This window comes from Balaenoptera musculus, chromosome 3 (assembly GCF_009873245.2).
Source record: "Balaenoptera musculus isolate JJ_BM4_2016_0621 chromosome 3, mBalMus1.pri.v3, whole genome shotgun sequence".
NCBI lineage: Eukaryota > Metazoa > Chordata > Mammalia > Artiodactyla > Balaenopteridae > Balaenoptera > Balaenoptera musculus.
The window spans coordinates 144,790,628-144,815,552 of record NC_045787.1 but is presented as its reverse complement, the minus strand read 5'-3'; the positions used below and the strand labels follow the sequence as shown (position 1 = coordinate 144,815,552).

The window sequence follows — 24,925 nt, the reverse complement described above, 5'->3', positions numbered from 1 at the left end:
AGAATACAATCTGCCAACATTTCATATCCACCTTTCCTGATTCATTATTTTTTTAAATTTTAGCACTTATCACTTTCTAACATAATATATATTTTATTATTTATCTTGCTTTGTTACTTGTCTATTCCAATAGAATGTAAACTGCATGATAGCTGTTATTTTTTCTGTTTGGTTGTCTAGTGCATATCCAGAGCCTGAAACAGTGCCTGGCATACATAAGTTATCAAATAGACATGGGTTATTGAATTAAGAAATCATTACATAGAAAATACGGCATGAGACAAGCAAGAAGAAGTTAACAGCTTATTATCAATTTAGTAAGCATTAAAATGTAGAGCTGTTATTAAAAATGAATGTTAATGGTAGTTACATTTCTATTGCTTATATAAAAGCAGCTTCTTAACGCACATTCAATACAAGGTATGATCTAGTCTATCCCGCTATTTGCAAATTCATCTACTTGGTAAAATTTATTTGTAATTCCCCAAATCAATACTTGTGATCATTCATGGACAGATGCAGAACAGCAAATAATTTAAGTTGCCCAATGTTCACATTCCAAGATTAGGTAAAACAAAGCAACAATCTGCTTTCTTGTTTCATCTCTCATACTATAAACAGCTAAGTATCCCTTTTTGGTATCTTTTTGGTATCACATTGTTTTTGTACTTTTGTGCTCCTTGTTTATAATTTCACTGTTTAAAATAGTCAACAAGAGTAGTGCTAATGTGTTGCCTAGTGTTCCTAAGTGAAAAAAAAAGCTATTATGTACCTTGTAGAGAAAATACACGTGTTAAGCTTCGTCCAGGCATGGGTTGTAGTGCTGTTGGCTGTGAGTTCAATGTTAACGAATCAATGATATATATTAATGTAAAGTGTCTTTAAGCAGGAACACATAACACAAGGTTATATGTTGATCAGTCGATGAAAATGTGACCAGCAGCCTGCAGGAACCCAACCTGTATTTCCCCTAGGAGCAATGGTTTAATATTTGCTAATTCAGTGTTCACAGAAACTTTATAGAACATTAAATACCAAATAAGGAGAATCGACTGTATTTCTCAGAATCTTACAAAGGTTATCATTAATGGATTGTGCTCCAATGTGTGTGGGGCATACACATTTTATATAATTGATACGAATCTAAAACATTGTGACCATAATCTTTGGTGAATGTAGTATAATAACTTACCTGCCCTATAAGAGTCATTATTTTTAAAATATCTTACTGCAAATTATTTCTCAAAATGAAAAATATTATTTAAATCTAAATAATAACCTTCTTTATATATTTTATCTATTTAGATTCTTAGATACTCATTTTGCTTAAAGTAAGCTTCACTATTACTAAAAATAATAGCAAACATTTAAATAGTACTTACCATGCACTAAGTACTATTTTAAACATTATACGTATTATCTGTACCTATATTTATTTAGTATCACAAATCCCTATTAAGAAGTATATGATTCAAATATAGGCAATGGATTTCCAAGAGTCCATTCTCATACCATTATGAGATATGTACCACTTCCTCTCAAGACTGATTAAAGGAAGTATTTGAACAACACAGTGGTCAATCAGCTAGACAGACCTTGATGATCCAACAACCTCTTAAGTGTTTATTTAATACATTTTAATTCCTAATCCTGACTGTTCTCTACCTGTCTCCCAGATTTTTACTACAGATGAGACAGCATCTCCCTTTGGGATCATTTCTAGGGCATTCATACTTCTTTCGATTCCCAAACCAGCCACCCTAAAACCAAGTATATGTGACACATGAAATTAACATTTGTTGAATAGCTGAATTTAAAATAAGCAAACTTACTTTTGGAGTTTATAACTAATGTAAATGTAGAAACACCTGCCTACTAGCTCTTCATAAAACAAGCCATCTTGAAAACAGACACTGATTATACATGAAACTTTTATATTTCTCTGTTGGAAGATCAATATTTAAAAATGGAGGCAGTACAATTTAGCCACCAAGAGCACAACTTGGATTCAAATTCTGCCTCTACTATTTATTATGCTTGTTACTCAATCTTTTTGGCTTTAACTTCCTCATTTATAAATATGAAGATGATAATAATAATTGGCTCATAGGCTTCTGACAGCACTGAATGGTATTCTGCATGTAAAGTGCTCATAATAATTCCTGCTACAAGGGCTGACTAAATGTTGGCTATTATTATTATTATTATTATTAAATAGCTATACCGTTTTTAGTTCTTCTATATCATAGCTACAAAAGCCATAAAACATATCAATATGGAATATTTATATGTCCATTCTAAGTTTTATTTTAAAGCTGCTCAAGAAAATGAAGTCACAATATTTAAGAATTTTTAAGTTCTTCCCTCTCTACCAAAGAGGCTTGTCACAATTAAAGCTACTTACAGTTAGCTGTGTCTACAAACAAAAACCCTGAACTGAAAAAAACTCTCAAGAATTTTCAGAAAATTCATTTGCTGAATATCTGCTATGTGCCATGTTCTGTCCACTGGGATATAACTAAATATGTATGAGGCAGGGTGAGAAGGGAGAAAGAGATCCTATGCCCAACAGATTGAACCTGGTGAGAGAGAGAAAAGTGAAAAAATGATTTTTCAATGCAGTGTGATGAGTATCACTGTCTAATAATAAATATTAAATATAGGACAAGAATTTCTCAAATTTTAATTTTTTATTCTTTAATGCATTTTATTTTGTGACCTTGAAATTAAGGCTTTGATATCAAAGAATGCTATGCAAAGATAGCATGTGATCAATTGTGAGCATTTTTTCTAAAATTATGGTAAATTTTGAATGGAAGTTTATTCAGAGAGAAGTAGGATGTATATTTACTCTTTCCCTGTTCTGTTTTAGAAAGCAGTTATTTCTATTGTACGAGACAGAAAAGCATGAATTTTTAACTCTAAAAATTAACAACTACTAACTGAATAAATTAGGATTAGTGTTAGAAATGAACAATGCAATGAAATATAAAGGCATTTAAATTAATCTATCAAATACAATTTTCCTATTTCACTGAATGAGTGATATTTCTCATACACATTAAACCTTACCCTAAAACTCTAGAATATTAGAGTTCAGAATAACAGATGTTAAAAAGTTACATTGGTTACAGAATTATATCCACAAAGTTTAAAGAACCATGTAAATCCATAAATCTAAATTGCATTTAGAAATTTAAATATCCTATACATGAGTTTCATATCTATAATTTTTTTTTAAAATCTCATCTTAGATTACATTTCCACTATAGTTTTTCATTTTTCGATTTATTCTGAAATGTTCAAGGCACTTGTTTTAGCAGCTGTTCAAGAACAGAACAATTTTTCCTTTAACAAAATAATTATTGCTGTAATAATCTGTAATTATGGTTTATAACTGCAATAATCCCAAAGAAATCAGTCATTACCCTAGATCACAAGTAATTGTTAACTACTGTTAATGACCTATTTCTTAGGGATTATTGTTTTCGTAAACCATGACCATATCACCACAAATACGGAAGAGCAAGACAATATAATACAAATGAGATCATAATATAATAATAAACTTATTTTGTAACATTAAAAGCCATTAAGCATCTAAATTAAAGCACACATAACGAGAGCATATAATTTTCTTTGTTCAACACTAACTGAAGTCTTCACACAAAAGAAATTGAACACTACCATATACAGCAGTACAAACTAGAACCACACTAGGCATTTTTCATAATATAAAACAATTATTTTTGAATAGACCACAGATATTTTTAAAGAGCAGACAGACTCCTTCTCACTAACCTTCTGACTAGAAGAAAGGAAAAAAACATATCTATTAAACATTTCTATGTATCAGGCATTATATTAGAAACTTTGAAATGATGTTTTATTAAAACTACAACTACAAAACCTCCCTGAATTTGTATTAATCAAGAACCAGGTCTGGGGCTTCCCTGGTGGCGCAGTGGTTAAGAATCTGCCTGCCAATGCAGGGTACATGGGTTCGAGCCCTGGTCCAGGAAGATCCCACATGCCGCGGGGCAACTGAGCCCATGCGCCACAATTACTGAGCCTGCGCTCTAGAGCCTGTGAGCCACAGCTGCTGGGCCCACGCACCACAACTACTGAAGCCTGCACGCCACAACTACTGAAGCCCGCATGCCTAGAGCCCATGCTCCACAACGAGAGGCCACCCCAATGAGAAGCCCGCACACCGCAACGAAGAGTAGCCCCCACTCGCCACAACTAGAGAAAGCCCGCGCACAGCAATGAAGACCCAACACAGTCAAAAAAAAAAAAAAAAAAAACGGGTCTGACATTTTATTCAATAGATAGACCTATTTAATACCAATAAACTATTACATTTCAGTTAATTCCATTCATGTATCTTAGAACAGCTATACTTTCTTTCAGTACCCTTTTGTAGGAAAACAAGCCTTTGATTTTACAACTGAATCTTTTTACACTGTAACTAATATTTGATACATATGAAAGAATATATGTAATGTATATAAAGTACAGTCTTCTCTCAGTATCCACAGGGGATTATTTCCAGGATCCCTATGGATACAAAAATCTGCAGATGCTCAAGTCCCTTATATAAAATGGCACAGTACTTGCATATAACCTATTCGTAACCTCCATATGCTTTAAATCATCTCTAGATTACTTATAAACCTAATACAATGTAAAGTCTAGGTAAAGAGTTGTAAATACAATGTAAATGCTAAGTAAACAGTTGCTGGCACATGGCAAATTCAAGTCTGGCTTTTTGGAACTTTCTGGAATTTTATTTTGGGGGGAGTATTTTCTGTGGTTGGTTGAATTAGCAAGTGCAGAAACCTCAGATACAGGGGGATGACTGTATAATAAAACAAACTCCTGTGAACCCCCTATCCAATTTAACAACCAAGGCATTACCAATACTGTCACACCTACCTCCATAACCCGAACCTAGCTTCTCCCCTTACCTTGCACCCTAGAAGTAACCATGACTGTATTTGATGCTTACTATCTTCTTGACATCTTTTTATCACTTACAGATATATTCTTAAACAATATATTTTTAGTCTCACTTGTTTCGGGGCTTTAATTAAGCGTTTCATACTATATATAGTTTTCTGAAAATTGTTTTTTTTTCCACTAATTACTTCTGAAATTCATCTTTAAGTATACCTGTAGTTCATTTTTTAATGTTATATAATATTCCATTGTATAATTATATTATGATCTGTTTATCCATTTTCATGTTGATGGACACTTGAACTTTTTCCATTTTTTTCCCTTTAATAACACTAAGGCTATGAACATTCTCATGCCATGTCCCCTTGTTTAGAAGAGTTTTTCTAAAGGACATATCTAAGAGTGGAAGTGCCAGGTCAGAAGGTATGCAAATGTTCCACTTTTCAAGATAACACCAAAGTGATTTCCATTCTATTTCCAAATGACTATACTTTATAGTCCTACCAGAAGGATGTAAAAATTCCCTTTGATCTACATTCTCCTGGAAGATTTACTTTTGCCAATCTACTGGAAGTAAAATGGTATCTCATGTGCCTTGATTTCCCTTTCTCTTATGAGTAGTGACATGCTTATTTGTAGGTATTGATCATTTCCCTAAAGAATTGCTTGTTTTATTGATTTCTAGGATTTATTTCCAGGTTCTTCTAGATGGTGATCCTTGCTTGGGTTAGTGTGTGTGTATGTGTTGCAAATATCTTCTTCGACTTCTGGTATTTTTTTTTTTAAATCTTGTGTTTTTAAGTTATTTTTCTAGGAATTTACTGATTTTGAGTTTTCTAATTTGTTGACTTCAAAAAATACTACGCATAATTTTATATTTTAAACCTTTGCTGTATCTGTATTTCCCCTCTTGATCCTAATGTTATCTGTGAATTCTCTTTTCTTCTTATCTCATGAGAGGTTTGTCAATTTTGTTAGTACTTTTAAAGAATTAACTTTTGATTTTTTTGATATTACTGAATCTTTGTCTTTTAGTTCCTTAATTTCTGCTCTTTGTTTCCTTCTTTCTCCTTTCTTTGGGTTTGACCTGCTCCTATCATTCTAACCTCTCAACTTGGATGCTTAAGTCACATTTCAGCCTTTCTTGTTTTTGTGAAATAAATTTCCTACTGAATTCCAAACATGTTGTATTTCCACTTTTCTTTGTTTTTTTAATTTCCCTAAGACTTCTTCATTTACTCCATAATTACTTAGAAGTATGTTTATAAAATTACCAACTTTATGGAATTCATTATTTTTACAGGTTAGTTTTAATTTAATCACAAATTGGTAAGAAAATCTGGACTCTATGATACTGTCTGTCATTGAAATTTGTTGAGACTCGCTTTATGTACTAATACTTGGTAAACTTTTTAAAACTGAGATATAATTGACATATAACATATTAGTTTCAGGTGTACAACAAAATGATTTGATATTTGTATATATTGGGAAATGATCACCACAATAAGTCTAGTTAACATCCACCACCACACAGTCACAAATTTTATTTTCTTGTGGTGAGAACTTTCAAAATCTACTCTCTCAGCAACTTTCAAATATGCAATACAGTATTATTAACTATAGTTTCCATGCTGTATATTACATCTCCATGATTTATTTATTTTATAACTGGAAGTTTATACCTTTTGACCATCTTTACCCATTTCACCCACTCCCCAACCCCACCATAACAACCACCAATCTGTTCTCTGTATCTACGAGTTTGTTTTGTTTTGTTTTTCAGATTCCGCATACAATGAAATCATACAGTATTTGTCTTTCTCTGTCTTAGTTCACTTAAAATGCTCTCAAGGTCAATCCGTGTTGTCACAAATGGCAAGATGTCATTCTTTTTTATGACTGAATAATATTCCTTATATACTATATAATGTATAATTTTACATATATATGTTTATGTGTACACACACACCCCCCACACTTTCTTATCCACTCCTCCAGCAATGGATACTTAGGTTGCTTCAATGTCTTGACTATTGTAAACAAGGCTGCAATGAACATGGGGGTGTAGATATCCTTTTGAGTTAGTATTTTCATTTTCTTCAAATACTCAGAAGTGGAATTGCTAGATGATATGGTAGTTCTGTTTTTAACTTTTTGAGGACCCTCCATATTGTTTTCCATATTGGCTGTACCAATTTACATTCCCACCAACAGTGCACAGGGTTCCCTTTTCTCCACATCCTTGCAAACAGTTGTTATATCTTGTCTTTAAGATAACAGCCATTCTAATAGGTGTGAGGTGATATATCATGGTGGTTTTGATTTGCATTTCCCTGAGAATCAGTGATGTTCAGCACCTTTTCACGTACCTGAAAGCCATTCACATGTCTTCTTTGGAAACATATCTATTCAGATCCCCTGGTCATTTTTTAATTGGGTTGTTTATTTTTTTGCTATTGAGCTCTGTGAGTTCTTTACATATTTTAGATATTAGCCCTTTATCAATATGTGACTTACAAATATTTTCTCCCATTTGGTAGGTTGCCGTTTCATATTGTTGATGGTTTCCTTTGCTGTGCAGAAACTTTTTATTGATATAGTCCCACTTACCACTTACCTATTTTTGCTTTTGTTGCCTTTGCTTTTGGTGTCAAATCCAAAAAATCACAGCAAAGACCAATGTCTAGAAGCTTACTACCTATGTTTTCTTCTAGGTGTTTTATGGTTTCAGGTCTTATGTTCAAGTCTTTTACCAATTTGAGTTATGTTTGTGTGTAGTGCAAGATAGGGGTAGAGTTTCATTCTTTTGCATGTGGCTATATAGTTTTCCCAACACCATTTATTGAAGAGACTGTCCTTTCCCCATTGTATATTCTTAGCTCTATGTCATAAATTAACTGACCATGTGGACATGGGTTTATTTCTGGGCTCTCTATACTGTTCCACTGATTTATGTATCTGTTTCTATGCCAATGCCATACTGTTTTGATCACTATAGCTTTGTAATATAGTTCAGAGTCAAGAAGCGTGATGCCTCTAGCTTTGTTCTTCTTGGTCAATTTTTTTAAAAACATGCCACGTGTCCTATTAATATTTTCTAATTGTTGGTTCCAGCATTTTATATACATCAATTCAATAAAGTCTGTTAATCATATTGTTCAAATCCTTTTGACTTCCATATTTGATTTATCAACAATTTGCAGAAATGTACTGCAACTCCTCATTATAATGGTACGTATGTCAATTTCTCCCATAGGATTACCATCCTTTGCTTGATGTTTTGAGACTATTTCAAGGTACTAGATATTTGAAATTGTTATACCTTCTTAGTATACAAACGATTATCTCCAGTTCTAGTAATGCTTTTTATCTTACAGTCTTGTTTGATATTAATATAACTACCCCAACTTCTTTTAGGTTCGTATTTACACAGCACATTTTTTTTATCCTTTTACTTTCAACTTTCTACGTTTTAAAGTTTTGAGTATGTCTCTTATAATGGGCATCTGGCTCACTGGAATAATTCTTTAAATATTCAACTTTATAATCTGGCTTGATTGTAAATTTAATTCATTTATGTTTATTAGATTAATAATGTATGTGGAATGCTCCTACTATGTTATTTTCTATTACTGTCTTTCTTTTTGTCTCTCTTTTCTTTTCTTGGCTTTTTAAAACACTGAGTTTGCATGTTTACCTATTTCATTATTTTTCCTCTACTGTGTGATGGAAGTTAATCACATATCTTACACTTTTGTTACTCTTGAAATTTTACCATCTTAATTCTCTTCCAAAATAAAACAAAGCATTAAGACAATTTTAATTCTTATCACATCCCTCTCTCATGTACTACTGTTTATGGTAGTTTCTTTTTTAATTTCACAAGTTAAAAACAATAACTTTTTAAAAAATATAAGGCTATGTTTGTTAAGATTTGTGTGTTTACCAATTTCTGTGTGTTCCTTTCCTTCCTTCTGGAATCATGTCCCTTCTTCCTGAAAAATAATCTTTAGAACGTTTAATGAAAACTTTTAATAAAGAACCTCAGTAAAGATCTACTGGTAGCAAAAATTCTGTTTTCACTTGTCCAAAAGTGGTTTCAGTATCTTTGTTCATGAAAGATACTTTTGCTGACATACAGTTATACGATGGCCATTACTTTGACTCAATTTTTTGAGAATAATATTCCACAATCTTCTGGCTTACATTTTTACTGTTGAGAAGTGAGTTTTTCACTCTATTTTACACTCTTTAAGCTGCTTTTGAGATTTTCTGTCTTTGGAGCTACACAGTTTGACTAAAGTGCTGTTTTTTTTTGACTGGTACATTTTGGATTTGCTGTATTGACAGATGCATGTCTTTCATTAATTCTAAAAAATTCTCAGAAAGAATGTTTTCCGTTATTGCTTCTGTTCCATTCTCTCTATTCCATCTTCTGGGATCCAATTTGACATATCTGACCTTTTCATTCCATCCTTTAACTTCTCTTTTAATAGCTACTTTTGACTTGCCTGGTGGTCTAGTGGTTAAGATTCCACACTTCCACTTCCAGAGAGCACGGGTTTGATGCCTGGTCGGGGAACAAAGATTCCCACGTGCCGTGAGGTGCGGCCAAAAAAAATTTTTTAAATAAAAAATAGAAAAATAAATCCTTCACCAGTTTAAAAAAAAAAAAAGTTACTTTCCTTGTTTCCCCACATTCTTAAAAATTTCTTCAAATCTAACTGCCAATTTTCTAATTCTTTCCTCAGCAGGCTCTAATTTACTGTTTAAAAAATTCATTAAATTTTAGATCACAAAAAATATCTTTTTCAATAATAAAAGTTTCATTTGAGTCTTCTTCAATCTGCCTGGTCATTTTTCATTCTCTTGTTTGCTCATCTGTAGTTCTTTTTCCTTTAAACATTTCATACATAATTATTTTATATTCCTATAAAATTCCAATATCTTAAGTCCTTGAGGAGATCTGAATCAAATAAACCATTCACTGTTTTTGTTAGTGCTCAGTCATGGTACCTTGTTTTGTTGTTTGTGTGCTGGTTATTTTTTAAATCATGAAGAGTTAATTGACTGCTCTTCATCTGCAGGATTCTTAAGGCACTAAAGTATGGTTGCTATTCTTTACAGAAGATTTTAATTTACTTTTTTGCTGGAAGGCAAGGGGATCTACCAGTTTCAGACCACTATATCCCCTCTCAAGGGCTCAACTTAATATAAGAATCCCAAGTTCAGTACACTGACTTTGCTACTAGGCTAAGGTTTTGTCACCAATTTAATCATTGATAATTTGCCTTTAAAGGCAACACTGCCTTTTTTGCCCTTGTTTGCTACCCATCAGTTCATTCTGGTTAAAGTTCATTTTTTGAGGGGGAAGTAGTCAGAAGAGAGAGGGACAGAGAAGTGGAGGAGAGCAGACTGGAGGAATAGGAACCTCAGAAATTTCATATACTTATTTCAAGCCAAGCAATGCAGGATCTGACTGTTTGCAGCTCAAAGGCCTTTCAGAGCATGTAGTTGACCACACTGAAGTGAAAGTTACTACTAATTCTTTACTTTTAAGAAGCAAAGACTAATTGTGATATAAAACCAAAACCAAAAAATGTGATTTTTATAGGTAGTTGGTTAAACATGAACCAAATTATAACATAATCTGAATTAATATAAAAAATGAATCAGAAAAGATATTATATAAGGCTGCCATTGTGTCATCAGGAAAAACAAAAAAAAACAAAAAAACAAAACCCAAAACACTATAAGACAGGCTTACAGGGCAACCACATATCTACAAAAAGAACTGAAGGGACAAGCGGGGACTGAAATCCAGCCTGTACTCTACTCACCATACTAGCATATTATACTTGCCTGGGTGCTTTTTCTAATTTGCACAAAGGCACCAAATATATTATTGAGTTGGTAAGAAAGTAAAATAAATCTGCAAAGGCCAAAATAGATGTCTGGGCTGAAACTGAGAGTTATATGCATAGAAACAACTAGAGAACTTGAGCTTCTTGTTTGAAGGACAAAGGACAAAGCCTAGGGCATGCCCAATAAGAGGACTCCAACAAGAAACTCTTACACCCTTAGCAAGAAAGTGAACTGTCTGCCCTAGACAAAGAAAGACAAAACAGAAAATTGTCTAACTTGATTTCCATGTTAGTCACAGGAAAGAAGGAAAAATCCCTCAATTCAGACCTCACACAGCGAGTGGCCTAAATACAGACTACCAATGTGATATGAAAAACCTTATTCTAAGGAAGCAGTTTAAATGGTATTGAGTTGATAGTCCTCCTCCACCCCATTTAGTAGATGGACCAAACATTTCAATTAAAGGACAGAGATGGTCAGCAGTGATTTTTTTTTTTAAAGGAAGAACTATACACTGTCTACAAGAGACACACTTTAAAAACAAAGACACAGACAGACTGGAAGTAAATGGATGGTGAAGGATATGCCATGTAAACAGAAAGCATAAGATGGCACTGGCTACAGTAATATCAAATGTGGTGGATTTTAAGATAAAAGGATCAATTAACAAGGAAAACAAAAAATTATAAATGTCTAAATGAAGCAAAAATTGAAAATTAAAAGTAGTATATGGGACTTCCCTGGTGGTGCAGTGGTTAAGAATCCACCTGCCAGTGCAGGGGACACGGGTTTGATCCCTGGTCCGGGAAGATCCCACATGCCGCGGAGCAACTAAGCCTGTGTGCCACAACTACCGAGCCTGTGCTCTAGAGCCTGCGAGCCACAACTATTGAGCCCGCGTGCCACAACTACTGAAACCCGTGCGCTCTAGGGCCTGTGTGCTGCAACTACTGAGCCCGTGTGCTGCAACTACTGAAGCCCGTGTGCCTAGAGCCTGTGCTCCGCAACAAGAGAAGCCACCACAACTAGAGAAAGCCCACGCACAGCAACGAAGACCCAACACAGCCAAAAATAAAAAAAATTTTTTTTAATTAAAAAAATAAAAAGTAGTACAGACTATTCCACAATCATATTTGGAGATTTAATACCTCTTTCTCTGTAAATAATAGAAATAGGCCCCCCCCAAAAAAACAGAAAAAAATCAGTAAAAACAAAGAATATCTGCACAATACTATTAATCATCTTGACTTAATTTCTATTTACATACTACTATACCCAACTATGGCTATGGTAAAATACATATTCTTTTCAAGCGTACATGGTCTGTTTGTCACGATAGACCATATGCTGGGTCATAAAACAAGTCTCAATAAACTTAAAGTCTGAAATCATACAAAATGATATTTGCCAAAGGTAGAATTAAATTAGAAATCAGAAACAATAAGACAACTAGGAAAACCCCAAATATTTGGAAATAAAAGCATACTTCGAATAATCCAAAAACTAACAAAGAAATAACAGACTAGAAAATATTTTTAACTAAATGATAATGAAAATACAAGATCAAAATTCATGATATGCAGCTAAAGCAATGCTCAAAGCAGAATTTATAGCTTTAAATGTTTTTATTAGAATACAAAAAAATCTAAAAATTAAAGATATGATGCCTCCATCCAAAATTAGAAAAAAAGACCAAATAAAATCAAGTATAAGGCAGAAAATAATAAAGCCCCCCCAAAAAACTTATGAAATAAAAAATGAACAAACCAAAAAAAAAGAAAGAAAGAAAATCAGTGAAACTAAAAGTTGATTTCTTGAAAAGATTAACAAAGTTGATAAATATCTAGTTAGTCTATCAGGGGAAAAAAGAAAAAGGGCAAAAATTATCAAATGGATGAAGGGGGGGTCAAAAGGTACAAACTTCCAGTTATAAAATAAACGTCATGGGGATGTAATGTACAGCATGGTGACTATAGTTAATAATGCTGTATTGCATTATTTGAAAGTTGCTAAGATAGTAGATCTCAAAAGTCCTCATCACAAGAAAAAAAATGTTTAACTATGTATAGTGATGGATGTTAACTAGACTTTTTGTGGTGATCATTTCCTAATATATACAAATACCAAATTATTGTTGTACATCTGAAAATAATATTATGTGGCAAGTATACTTCAATTTTTAAAATAGGAAGAATAAAAGAAAAGACATCACTTCAGATCCTACAGACATTAAAAGAATAATAATGAAATATTAGAAATAACTTTATTCCAGTAAATTTAAAAATAGGACCAATTCCTTGAAAGACACAAATGACTAAATTTGACCCCAGGTGAAAGAGAACATTTGAATAGTCCTATACCAATTAACAAAATTTCATTCATAACAATAAACCCTCCAGGCCCACTGGCTTCACTGATGAATCCTATCAAACTCTTAAGAAAGAAATAATACCAATACAACACAAACTCTTTCAGAGTGTAAAGAAGGAGGAAGAAACACTTCTTGACTCATTTTATGAGGCCAGTATTATCCTGTTACCAAAACCAAAGTCATCACAAAAAAAGAAAACTGCAGACAAATATCCTTCATGAACATCAATGTAAAATAAAATTTCTGCAAACTGAATCTAACACTATATAAAGGAACAGTATCGTAACCAAGCAGGATTTATCCTAGGAATGGAAAGCTGGTTTAACAGAAAAATCAACCAATATAATTCATTATATTAGTAAAATAAAAAAGAAAACAAAGGTCATTTGAGTAGGTACATAAAAAAGCATTCAAAGAAATCAATGCCCCACTCATTATAAATAGCCTGAGAAACAGAAGGGAACTTCATCAAATTTATTACCAATGGTAAAAGGCTCAATGCTTTCTATGTACAAACAGAAACAAGGCCAGAATATCCATTCTTGTCGCTTTTGTTCAACATTGTACCAAAGGTCCTACCAGTGGAATAAGGAAAGAAAAAGAAATAAAAGGCATGAAGACAAGACATAAAACTGTATTTTAGGTGACATGATCATATAAAACAATCCTAAAGAATCTACAAAAAAAGCTATTAGAACTAATAAGTAAATTTAGCAAAATCACAGGACACAAAGACAAAAATCAATTCTGGTCTTATATAAAATAGCAAAGAGTAATCAAAATTTACAACAGCACCAAAATATATAGGAATAAATTTTGTGAAAGATTTTTAATACCTATGAACTGAAAACAATAAAACATTGCAAAGAAAACTTTAAAACACCTACATAAGTGGAGCAATATATCATGCCCATCAACTGGATATTAAGATGGACCATACTGATATATAGATTGAGGCAACCTCAATCAAAACTCTAATGAGTTTTTTTTTTAAAGAAACTGACAAGTTGATGCTAAAATTAATACAGAAAAGCAAAAGATGTAGAACACAAAACTATTTTGAGAAAGAAGAACAAGACTGAAAGACTTAAATTACCTGATTTCAAGACTTAAAGTTATAGTAACCAAGACAGTATAATATTGGCATAAGGATAGACATTTAGATCAATGGTACAGAATAGAGTCTAGTAACAGACCTTAGCCTTTTATGGTCAACCGATTTTTGACAAAGGTACATGATAATTCAATAGGAAAAAAGATAGTCTTTTCAGCAAACAGTGCTAGAACAACTTGATAACTGTACATGTTGGGGAGGGGACCTTATCCTTACCTCACATCATTCACAAAAATTAACCCAAAGTGGATCACAGACTTAAACATAATAGCTAAAACTATTAAACTTCTAGAAGAAAAATATAGAACATATTCGTGACTTCAGTTACAGAAGATTTCTTAAATATAAAAAGCATAAGCCATGAAGAAAAAACTGAAAAGGCAGATCATCAAAATTTAAAACTCTGCCCTTTGAAAGACAGTTGAAAAGACAAACAACAGACAGGAAGAAAATATCTGCAACATGTATGTGAAAAAGGGACTGTATAAAGAATATATAAAACACTTACAATTTCAATAATAAGACTATGTACAAAAGAACAAACAACCCAATATAAAAATGGGCAAAAAATGTGAACAGACATTTCACAAAGGAAGATATAAGAATGGCCAAAAAAGCACAACTTCATTAATTATCAAGGAAATTCAAAGTATAACCACAATGAGATACTACTACTAGATACCCAGTAGAATGGCTAAAGTTAACAAGACAATATCAAATGATGATGAAGATGTAGATCATTCTTAATGGGAATGAAAAATGGTACACTTTGTAAAATAGCGTAGTAGTATCTTACAATATTATACACACATTTCTCATATGACCCAGCAAACTGTCACAGGTATTTACCCAAGAGAAATGACAATTTAAGTACATACAGAGATTTGTCTGCAAATATTCACAACATCATTATTCATAACAGGCAAAAACTGCAAGTATAACTCAAATGTCCATTAAGTGGTAAACAGCTAGACAAACTAAAGAAAAAGCCATACTATGGAATACTACATAGCAATAAAAAGGAACAAAATATTTATATATACAATATGTTTGACTCTCAAAAACATTATCCTAAGCAAACAAAGTCAAACACAAAAGACTAGTTATTGTATGATTTCATTTACACAGAAACCCAAAAGAGATGAACCATAGTGACAAAAACCAGTGGTTACCTGGATAAAGAGTTAGGAAAATGGATCAAAGGGCATGAGAAAATTATTTATAAGGTTCTCTGTCTTGAATGTGGTGGTAGTTACATGGCTATATATCTACTAAATTCAAACTGTACACTCAAAAAAAAGAAAAAAGATATTTGCAACTCAACACAGACAAGGGGCTCATATAAAGGGCTCTTAAAAGTCAATAAGAAAAAAAAAAATCAATGAGAAAAAAAGAACCAATAACCCAACAACAAAAAAATGAGCCAAAAAAATGAGTAATTCTTTTACAGAAAAAGAAGACCAAATAGCTCTTAAATAAACAATGCTTAACCTCACTGATATGAGAATGTTAAATTATACTGAGAAATCATTTTTCACCTATAGGATTGCCAAAAATTCAAAAGCTTGGTAATACTGTCCTGTGAAGGCAATAACATGGAGCTCTCATAGACTGCTGGTGGACAAGTAAATTGGTGCAGTCCTTACAGAGAGTAATTTGGAAATATTTATAAAAATTACAAACACATTAACCCTTCTACCCAACAGTAATTCTGCTTCTGGAAATGTATCCTACAGATATACTTGCATAAATATAAAATGACAAGTACAAGGTTAATCTGTACAGCATTACTTTTAATAGCAGAAGATGGCAAACAACTCAAATGACTCAACACTGGAGAGAATAGTTAAATAAATTATGATACATTCAAAAAATAAATATTATTCATCTATAAAAATTAAGTATTCTCTGTATACTGATTTGAGAATAGCTATAAAATACATTGTTAAATGAGAAAAAGCAAGGAGTAGAATGTGTGTGGTATGCCACATTCCATGTAAATAAAAGGGGATAAGAACTTATATATTCCTAATTGTACATGCATACAGAAAATTTGGAAAGATGCAAAACCAATAAGAATCGTTATTTGTTAGAGTGAAGAATAGTAGGACAGATTATAGGACTGGAACAGAACACATTTTAATTTCTCTTTTCTGGACAACGTAAATATAATACCTCTTCAAAAGATTGGGTGAATTAATTAAAATAAAATTTGATATGAAAACTAAGAGAACAGACACATTAAAGTTACATGTAAAAACAGGTCACAAACTTGAGGACAATATTTACAATTCAAACAACTAGAGGATTAGTGTTAAAATATTATAAAGAGCTCCATTAGTAAAAAAAAAAAAAAAAAAAAAAAGAACAAAATAATCCAAATGGCGAGGAGGAAATGAACAAAAGTCATGAACATATATATCACTGATGATGAAAGAACATAAACATAAACACTAAACTTCATTAATAATCATGAGAGTGAAAAGTAAAATATGCATGAGGTATATTACCTCAACTAGCCTGACAAAAAGTCTAACATTATGAGCCATTGGTGAGGATCTAGATCAGAGTGGGTGGGATATAAAGTAGTACAATCACTTTGTAAAATATAGTTTGGCATTGTCTACTGAAGCTGACTATGTAATTAATATATATAACAATCTTTACAGCAGCATTCATTGCATTAGCAGAAAACAGAAAACACAAATACCCACTGACAAGAAAATTCATCAATAAATTGCAGTGTATTCAAACAACAGAACTGCAGCAGTACAAATGAAGGAACTATAGCTACAGCATCAACACAAACTCTCACGAAGGCAACACTGAGAAAAAATAATGAAGCAAGTTGTAAAAGAATAAATAATTTGATTCTATTTGTATAAAGTTCAAAAATATGCAAAACCATGCATTATTTTCAGAGTACATACATATGCAGTAAAACTGTGAAGAAGAGGCATCAATTAACAAACAAACATCAAGAATTTTTTGCTGGTAGGAAAAAGGGAACAGCAAAGATATTGGTATTGACCTGTTCTTTAAGCTATGTGACGGTGTTTGTTACTGCTAGTTACTATGTCTCAAAATACATAAATACCCTTTTGTGCTAAAGAAAGAAATCAGTCATGACAACAAGATGCTACGAAGCAAAATGTTAGTTCTCCTCCATCTAATTTATAAATAATGAGATACTAATAAAAGAGAACATTTCAAGAAGGTTAACTATTCCTCTATCCGCCGCTGAGCAGTATTGTGTGACTCAGAAAACAAACAAAAACCAAAAAAACAGATAATGAATAAAAGGTATTTTTAGAAGACAGTACGTAAATGTATAGGATAATTTTTAAAGAAATTTTTTAAAAGACTTTAAATGGAAAATCACTCAAAGTTTGACTATCATCCCTTACCACTCACTTTCCAAACAAATATGAAAGAAAAAAACATCCTGGAACTGTAATTAAACTGCCTCCTATTAGAAATGTATATAGCCAGTTCCAGTCTCATAAGTTATCCCACTTAAAATCTGAAAAGTGTATTTAATTCCCTATGTTCCTGAAAATCCTTTCGTATTAAGGAAATATACAGAAATAGATAAATTCTCCTTCAGTAAAGAATGAAAAATAAAGAGAAAATTGAGAAATTAAAATATAATAATAAAATAAAGCCATGGTGAAGGCAAATGAACAAATGCAAAAACCACGATGAGGTCTTCAGTAAATTTTTACTGGCTAAAACTGGGCTCTGAATTTGCAGTCAGATATAGCAAAGAAGGAAACATGATTAGTTAAAGGATAGTTATGAGTTAATAAACTCTACTCAAAGATCATTATCAGCTTTTTTTGATACTGAAGCCAGAGAGAAATATTCCCTGTGAATCTTATAAAGAACTAAAACCATCAAGCCACCAAAATACCCAGAAGGTTAATAAAATTAATGGATTATTAGAGGAATAGAATTGGGGGAAATAAACAAAAATACGTTGCAGTAAAATTATTAAATAAATTGATTAATGAAGCTACTTAAAATTCAACATACTACCATATTATTATATTATTTATATGGTCATATAAAATTTACTGACCTTCCTGAATTGCCATGTCCACAGTTATTCCAGAAGCTAAATGCAGCAGCTTTTGGTAATTCTGTGCATTTTGATCAAACAACTGTACAAGAAGAGTGCATGTCTTCTCATATTCACATCTGCTAACAGTGCACAACTGCTCCAACTGCTGAAACACAGTGGCGGTATCATCCAGTGGATCATCTAAATTATCTCTGCAAATATATAAGAAAAGGATTGCAGATGACATTAGAATGAGATGTACTTTTATTCACCACAAATAAGCTTTATTTATGTTAAATAAAAATTCTATCATGGATAAAGAAATAAAAGACATAGACTGGAAGGTAAGAAATAAAATGTCTATATTTGAAAATGTGAACCACAAGAAAGCTACTAGTACTAACAGGTGAGTGTATTTCCAAGGTGCTAGCAATACAGGTCAATATATAGAATTCATTACTATATACTAACATGAATTGGAAATTTAAATTTAAAAAACAGTATCTCCAAAGGCACCAGAAAACATAAAACACTAATTAAATCTTAAATATATGTAAGATCTAAAGACTGAATAATACAAAACAGTGATGAAAGGAATCACAGAAGAACTAAATAAATTAAAAGATAAACATGCTCATTGGCTAAAAGACTCAATATTGCTGAGATGTCAATTCTTCCTCCAAATTAATCTACAAATTCAATGCAATTCTAGTCAAAATTCCAGCAGGACTTTTTTTTGTAGATACTGACAAGATGATTCTAACATTTATACAGAAAAGCAAAGGAAGTAAAAGAGCCAAAACAAAAGAGCCCTTTAAAAAGGGAAAACCAAGATGAAAATTCACACTACCTGATTTCAAAGCTTATTATAAGGCTACAGTACTCAAGGCAGGGGCTACTGGCAGAAGGAGAAACACATAGACTAATGAGAATAGAGTCCAAAAATAGAACCATACATATGTGGTCAATTAATTTTTGAAAACAGAGTAAAGACAATTCAATGGAGAAAGGACAGTCTTTTCCACAAATGGTGTTGGGGATAACTGGTCTTCCCTATGCAAAAAAGAAAAAAAGGAAAGAAAAAGAACATTGAGTCTAAACCTCATATCATATAAAAATTAACTCAAAATGGATTATGGACCTAAATTTAAATTATAAAACTTCTAGAAGAAAAAAATAAGGATAAATTGGACTTCATTAAACTTTAAAACTCCTGCTCTTTGAAACACTCTGTTAAGGAAATGAAGAGGCAAGCAAAGGACTGGGAAAAAGTATTTGCAAAACACATATGATAAAAAGACTTGTGACCAGAATATACAGACCTCTCTAATCTCAATATAAGAAAATAAACAACCCAATAAAAAAATGGGAACATATTTGACAGGCATTTTACCAAAGAGTATATACAAATGGTAAATAAGCACATAAAAAGATCCTCAACATTGTTAGTTATTAAGGGAATGCAATTTGAAACCACAATGAGGCACCACACCTATTAGAATGACTAAAATTTTTTAAAACTGACAATATCAAGTGCTGGTGAGGATGCAGAGCAATTGGATTTTTCATACACTGCTGGTGGGAACGTGAAATGATACAGCCACTTTGGAAAATAGTTTGGCAATATCTTATAAAGTAAAATATACACTTACCAGGCAACCCAGAAATCTCACACCTAGGAATTTATCCAAGAGAAATAAAAACTTAAATTCATACAAAAATCTGTATAGGAACACTTACAGCTATTTTACTCATAAAGGCAAAAACAGAAAGAACCCAAATGTCCATCAATAGGTGAGTGGACTAATAACTGTGATATATCTATAAAATGGTATACTATTCAGCAATAAAAAGTAAAGAACTACTGACACAAAATGGAAGAATCTCAAATGCATTATGCTAAGTGACAGAAGCCAGACTAAAGGGCTACATACTATATGATTTCATTTATGTAATAACATCCAAAAAAGACAAAAATTTTAGGGAACAAAACATCAATAATTGCCAGATGCTGAGGATGGGGAAAGGTCTGACTACAAAGGAACCTAAAAAAACTCTTTGGGGTGATGGAACTATTTTATATCTTGATTGTGTTGTTAAACACAACGGCATACACTTGTCAGAGCTCAGAGAACTGTATACTAAAAAAGGTGAATTTTACCATAGGTAAATTATACCTCCATTTAAAAAAATTCCAAGATGCAGAAGATGAAAATACAACAAAAACATTTAGTTTTCAATACCTCACAACTATGGCAACAGATTCCAACCGAGAAGTGATAAAGGCCTTCGTGATTTCTGGTGCATAAGTGTCTAATAAGTGGGGTTCAGTTGATTTCACAAAAGGAACTGATGCTACCATCCTTTGCCAGAGAGTTAATAAATAATGAACACTGTTGGGAGCAAATTCCCAATGCTACAAAAAAATAAAGCAAACGTTATTTAAAATGACATTATGTCTTCCTAGAATAAGAAATGCAGAGGCAAAATTAGTAAACATACAGTTCAAAATAAACTTTTATTCCGATTATAACCAATGAACATTTAAAATAGCAAATTCTGTTAAATGTTTGTGAACTTCCTTCTAATCTTTCCAGGAATATTTTTTCACAGAGTTGATATCATGTGGAAAATATGGTTTTAAAACTTCCCCCCAAACTTATAAAAAGAATTTTTCCAAAAACTAATCTGTAAAACTTTATTTCATTTCTCCACATAGATTTTGCTACAGCGCCTCAATTCGGTCTTTAATTATTAGATATTTAGATGGTCTCTAAATTTTTATTATTATAAAATTTGTTACAAAGAAGTTTTTTACCTAAAATCTTGCAATGAACATTTTTAGCAAAGTGCTCTAATAAATGTTTTTAAAAATCCCTACCAAGGGCTTCCCTGGTGGCGCAGTGGTTAAGAATCTGCCTGCTAATGCAGGGGACACGGGTTCAAGCCCTGGTCTGGGAAGATCCCACATGCCGTGGAGCAACTGGGCCCGTGAGCCACAACTACTGAGCCTGCGCGTCTGGAGCTTGTGCTCCGCAACAAGAGAGGCCGCGATAGTGAGAGGCCCGCGCACCGCGATGAAGAGTGGTCCCCGCTTGCCACAACTAGAGAAAGCCCTCGCACAGAAACGAAGACCCAACATAGCCATAAATAAATAAATTAATTAAAAACAAAAAACAAAAAACAAGGACTTTCTCTTATTTACAGCTATACCCCCAGCACCTAGCACAGCGTAGCTGTTCAATAAATATTTGTAAAAAAAAAAAAAAAAAAAAAAAAAAAATCCCTACCAAATCTTACCAAGAAAGGGTTTTAAAACTATCTACAGTTTAACATCAACTATATATTTTTATTTACCTGTAGGCTAGTAATGGTAAAATTAGCAATCAATCTGATAACTTCAGGATACTCCTTCACCATAACTAATTCTCCCAGCTGGTAATTTGTCTTTAAACGAGCCAAAAATCGACAAAATTCATGATAATTACCTGGATTGGACAAACCCTAAATTATGAGACAAAAAGAAAGGCTTTTTAAAAAACTTAAAAACAAAAAATCAAATGATTCCTACTCGACTTAATGTTGTCCTAAATGATTAATAATAAGGAATCCAAACTAGAGGCTTTGGAGGAAGCTTTGACCATGATGACTAAATCATAATGTTTGGGAACCATTATATTAGCCCAAAAAAATTTGCATGAGAGACAGAAAAGAGAGGAGAAAAGGGTGGGGAGAGAGAGAGAGAGAGAGTGTATCTTGTGACTTAAACAGAAGTCAATACAAGACCTGAAAAATATTTAAGATGGAAAGTAAGAATTGGCTCTTGAAATCCTGGAAAAGAGCAATACCACTAGACTTACATTAAATGTGTACCCACAAATAACAGAAACATCTTTTAATTCAACAAATATTTATTGAGTACCTAGAGGCATTATGTCCTCAAGCAACTCCTTGTCTCTTAAGACATTCAAATAAACTGCTGCAATGTAGAGCAGAAAGTTTAAAAAAAGTACTACAAGACACAGAGGTAACTTTGTGGGGAGGACAGGTTAAAAGGAAAGACCAAGAAAGGTGCCCCCAGTGAGCTCCTTGAAGATAGGACATGTGTGCTATTATCTTTATAGTTTGAGAACTCTGCACTATAGCTGGCATGAAACAGAATTCAAGTATCTTTCAGTATCTGTTTAATACTGAAAGAGTTTGTAAAAAATTTCAACCCATGAAAAAATATAACATAGTTTCTAATTATTAAGGACTAATTTAAAAATATATTTTGTATTCATGGGTCTTTTAATACATACTTATAATTCTAAAAATATATATAATATTCAAATTAACTTTTAGAGCCATAAAACATCAACATGAGGATATTGGAAAATCAATTAAGAGAATTATCTGATATTAGCATATTATCTTCCACATACTGACTGATGATAGTGAGCTGAACAACTAAAAATTTTAAAGTATCGATATATTGGTAAAAATCCCATTTATCAGCAAAACACATAAATTTCAGATATGCCAACAGTGAAAAGATAAAACGAATGCACAACATATAAAATACCTCTTAATGTGCAAAAACGACTGTTCTTTAAAGAGTAAGAATGTTTTCTTTATGTATAGATATTATATGTCCCCCCTAAGTTATTAATAACCAAGAGACTTAGATAAACCTCCTTAAATCATCATTTAACCTTTTACAATTTGTACTTTCATTACAGATATTTTAAACCAAAACCAAAAGTGAAACAAATTTTATCTAGGCATCCAAAATCACTAATTTATAATGGCTGTGCAATTCTCTGAAATGAACACAGCCACTGAAGATTTGCAGTTAACATAGAGAGTAGATTTAAAAATCTACAAACTTTTATTGTCCACAAGAGGGCAAAAAAGATATTATTTCATAATTTAAAACCACTTTTTCCAATATTAACATCCAGATTTATACTGTCTTCTAGTTTAGAAGGTAGATATGACTCTGAATTAATCACTTCAGTAATTTAAGAAGTGCAAGCAAAGTACAATGGTAAAAAGCAGAAGCATAATAAGATATACAACCTCTATTCATATTTACCTAAAAGAACAGGAAAAATAAAAAGAACAACACAGCAGTCAGTCAGGAAAACATTCACTTTTAAAAACTGCCCATTTATACTACAAATGAGATCCAAGAAAGTAGAATATGATACTTATTTTCTTCCAGAATCGTAATAAAGTCATAAGTCTATTATGCACCTTTCAGCAGAAAAACTGTATTTAAATATGGTAAGTATTAATTAAATTATTTCAAAAATACCTGAGGGTTTTCAAGTATCCTTTTTACTCCCTTGATTAAATTACCAAGGTACTTGGCACGTTCAGGACTGCTAAATAAGGACCTTCTTGTAGAAGCAAACTGAACTAAACATGAAAGTGCCTAAAAACAGGAACAACAAAATTCATTTCAACTTTAAAATTAATGTAAGGCCACATGTAAGGAACACTACTCTTTACATTTAAATTTTAAAAAATTTTAATGATAAAATAGTGTTATAGAATCCAAAAACAATGAAAGCTAAACATCATCAATAATTACCACCACCCATAACCCGTCAATCCCACCACTAGAATTCCTATTTCTGTGTAAAATTCCTCTAATATTTTTATATATATTAAATACACCAGAGCAGAGCCGGGACCTGCATACACTCAAAGGCTCCCAATTGCTTTTGATGCCTAATCTGTTTGTAAACCAACGAACCAGGTGTTTCATCAAAAAGAAAATATGGTTTTGTTGTAGAATACATTTGGGAACTACTGTACAATATGCACTGCGCTATCCTACAAGTGGGAAAAATCCTTTAACTTTACTTAATCCAGCATGTCCCAAATTTATCTGGTGATAAAACATCTTGCCCACACCATTTATTAATATCTTGAGGAACAATTTGGAAAATGCTGCTGAAAAAGTTAGATACAGTATAAAAATTCCTGCAAAGTGTCTGTGGCCTAGTTATCTTTCTGAAGTTAATACTTAATCAGCCAATTTCACTTCTTGGGTTCTTAATTCTACTACTGGAACCCACTGAAGCCTGTTTGTTCATTAACTGAGAGGCCCAAAACTGGCAACTTTTAGGCCAAACTGGCCCACATATGTAAACTTGCCCACTTTAAAAAAAAAAAAAAAAAAAAAAGAATTATCTGTCAATATTTAAATATTCCAGTCAGGAGATTTCACACAAAATGTCTGGCTCTCTTGGCAAGGGTGAGAATAGGGACAAAAATCAGAGGATAGCCTTTTTAGATGTTACTCAGTTGGCCACAGTCCTTAATGTTAAAAACAAAAAACAAGCAAACAACCCAAAAAACAAAACTCCCTTCTGATGTGTAGAAGGTTCAGGAACCATTAGCGTAATAAAAATATCCAGGGGTTTGGGGTCAAAACCACCTGCGTTTGAATCTCAACTCCAAAGTTTAGTTCACTGCCCTGAAGAAAGTCACTTAGGCCATTCTGGATCTGTTTCCTTGTCTACATAGGGAAGATAACAATAGTTACCTTGCAGGG

At 32.5% G+C, this 24,925-nt stretch overlaps 1 protein-coding gene across 3 annotated transcripts in view; it reads right to left on the bottom strand.

Annotated features, from left to right (window-relative positions):
• Positions 1–24,925, bottom strand: part of RANBP17 (RAN binding protein 17) — a 307,007-nt gene that overhangs the window by 244,065 nt on the left and 38,017 nt on the right. For all 3 annotated transcript variants that reach the window (XM_036846016.1, XM_036846017.1, XM_036846018.1), the window contains 4 exons: positions 23,678–23,797; positions 21,736–21,882; positions 20,622–20,794; positions 18,397–18,590 (listed from right to left, as the gene is read on the bottom strand). In XM_036846016.1, the coding sequence (XP_036701911.1) occupies positions 18,397–18,590; positions 20,622–20,794; positions 21,736–21,882; positions 23,678–23,797 (634 nt within the window). The remainder of the gene's footprint in view (positions 1–18,396; positions 18,591–20,621; positions 20,795–21,735; positions 21,883–23,677; positions 23,798–24,925) is intronic.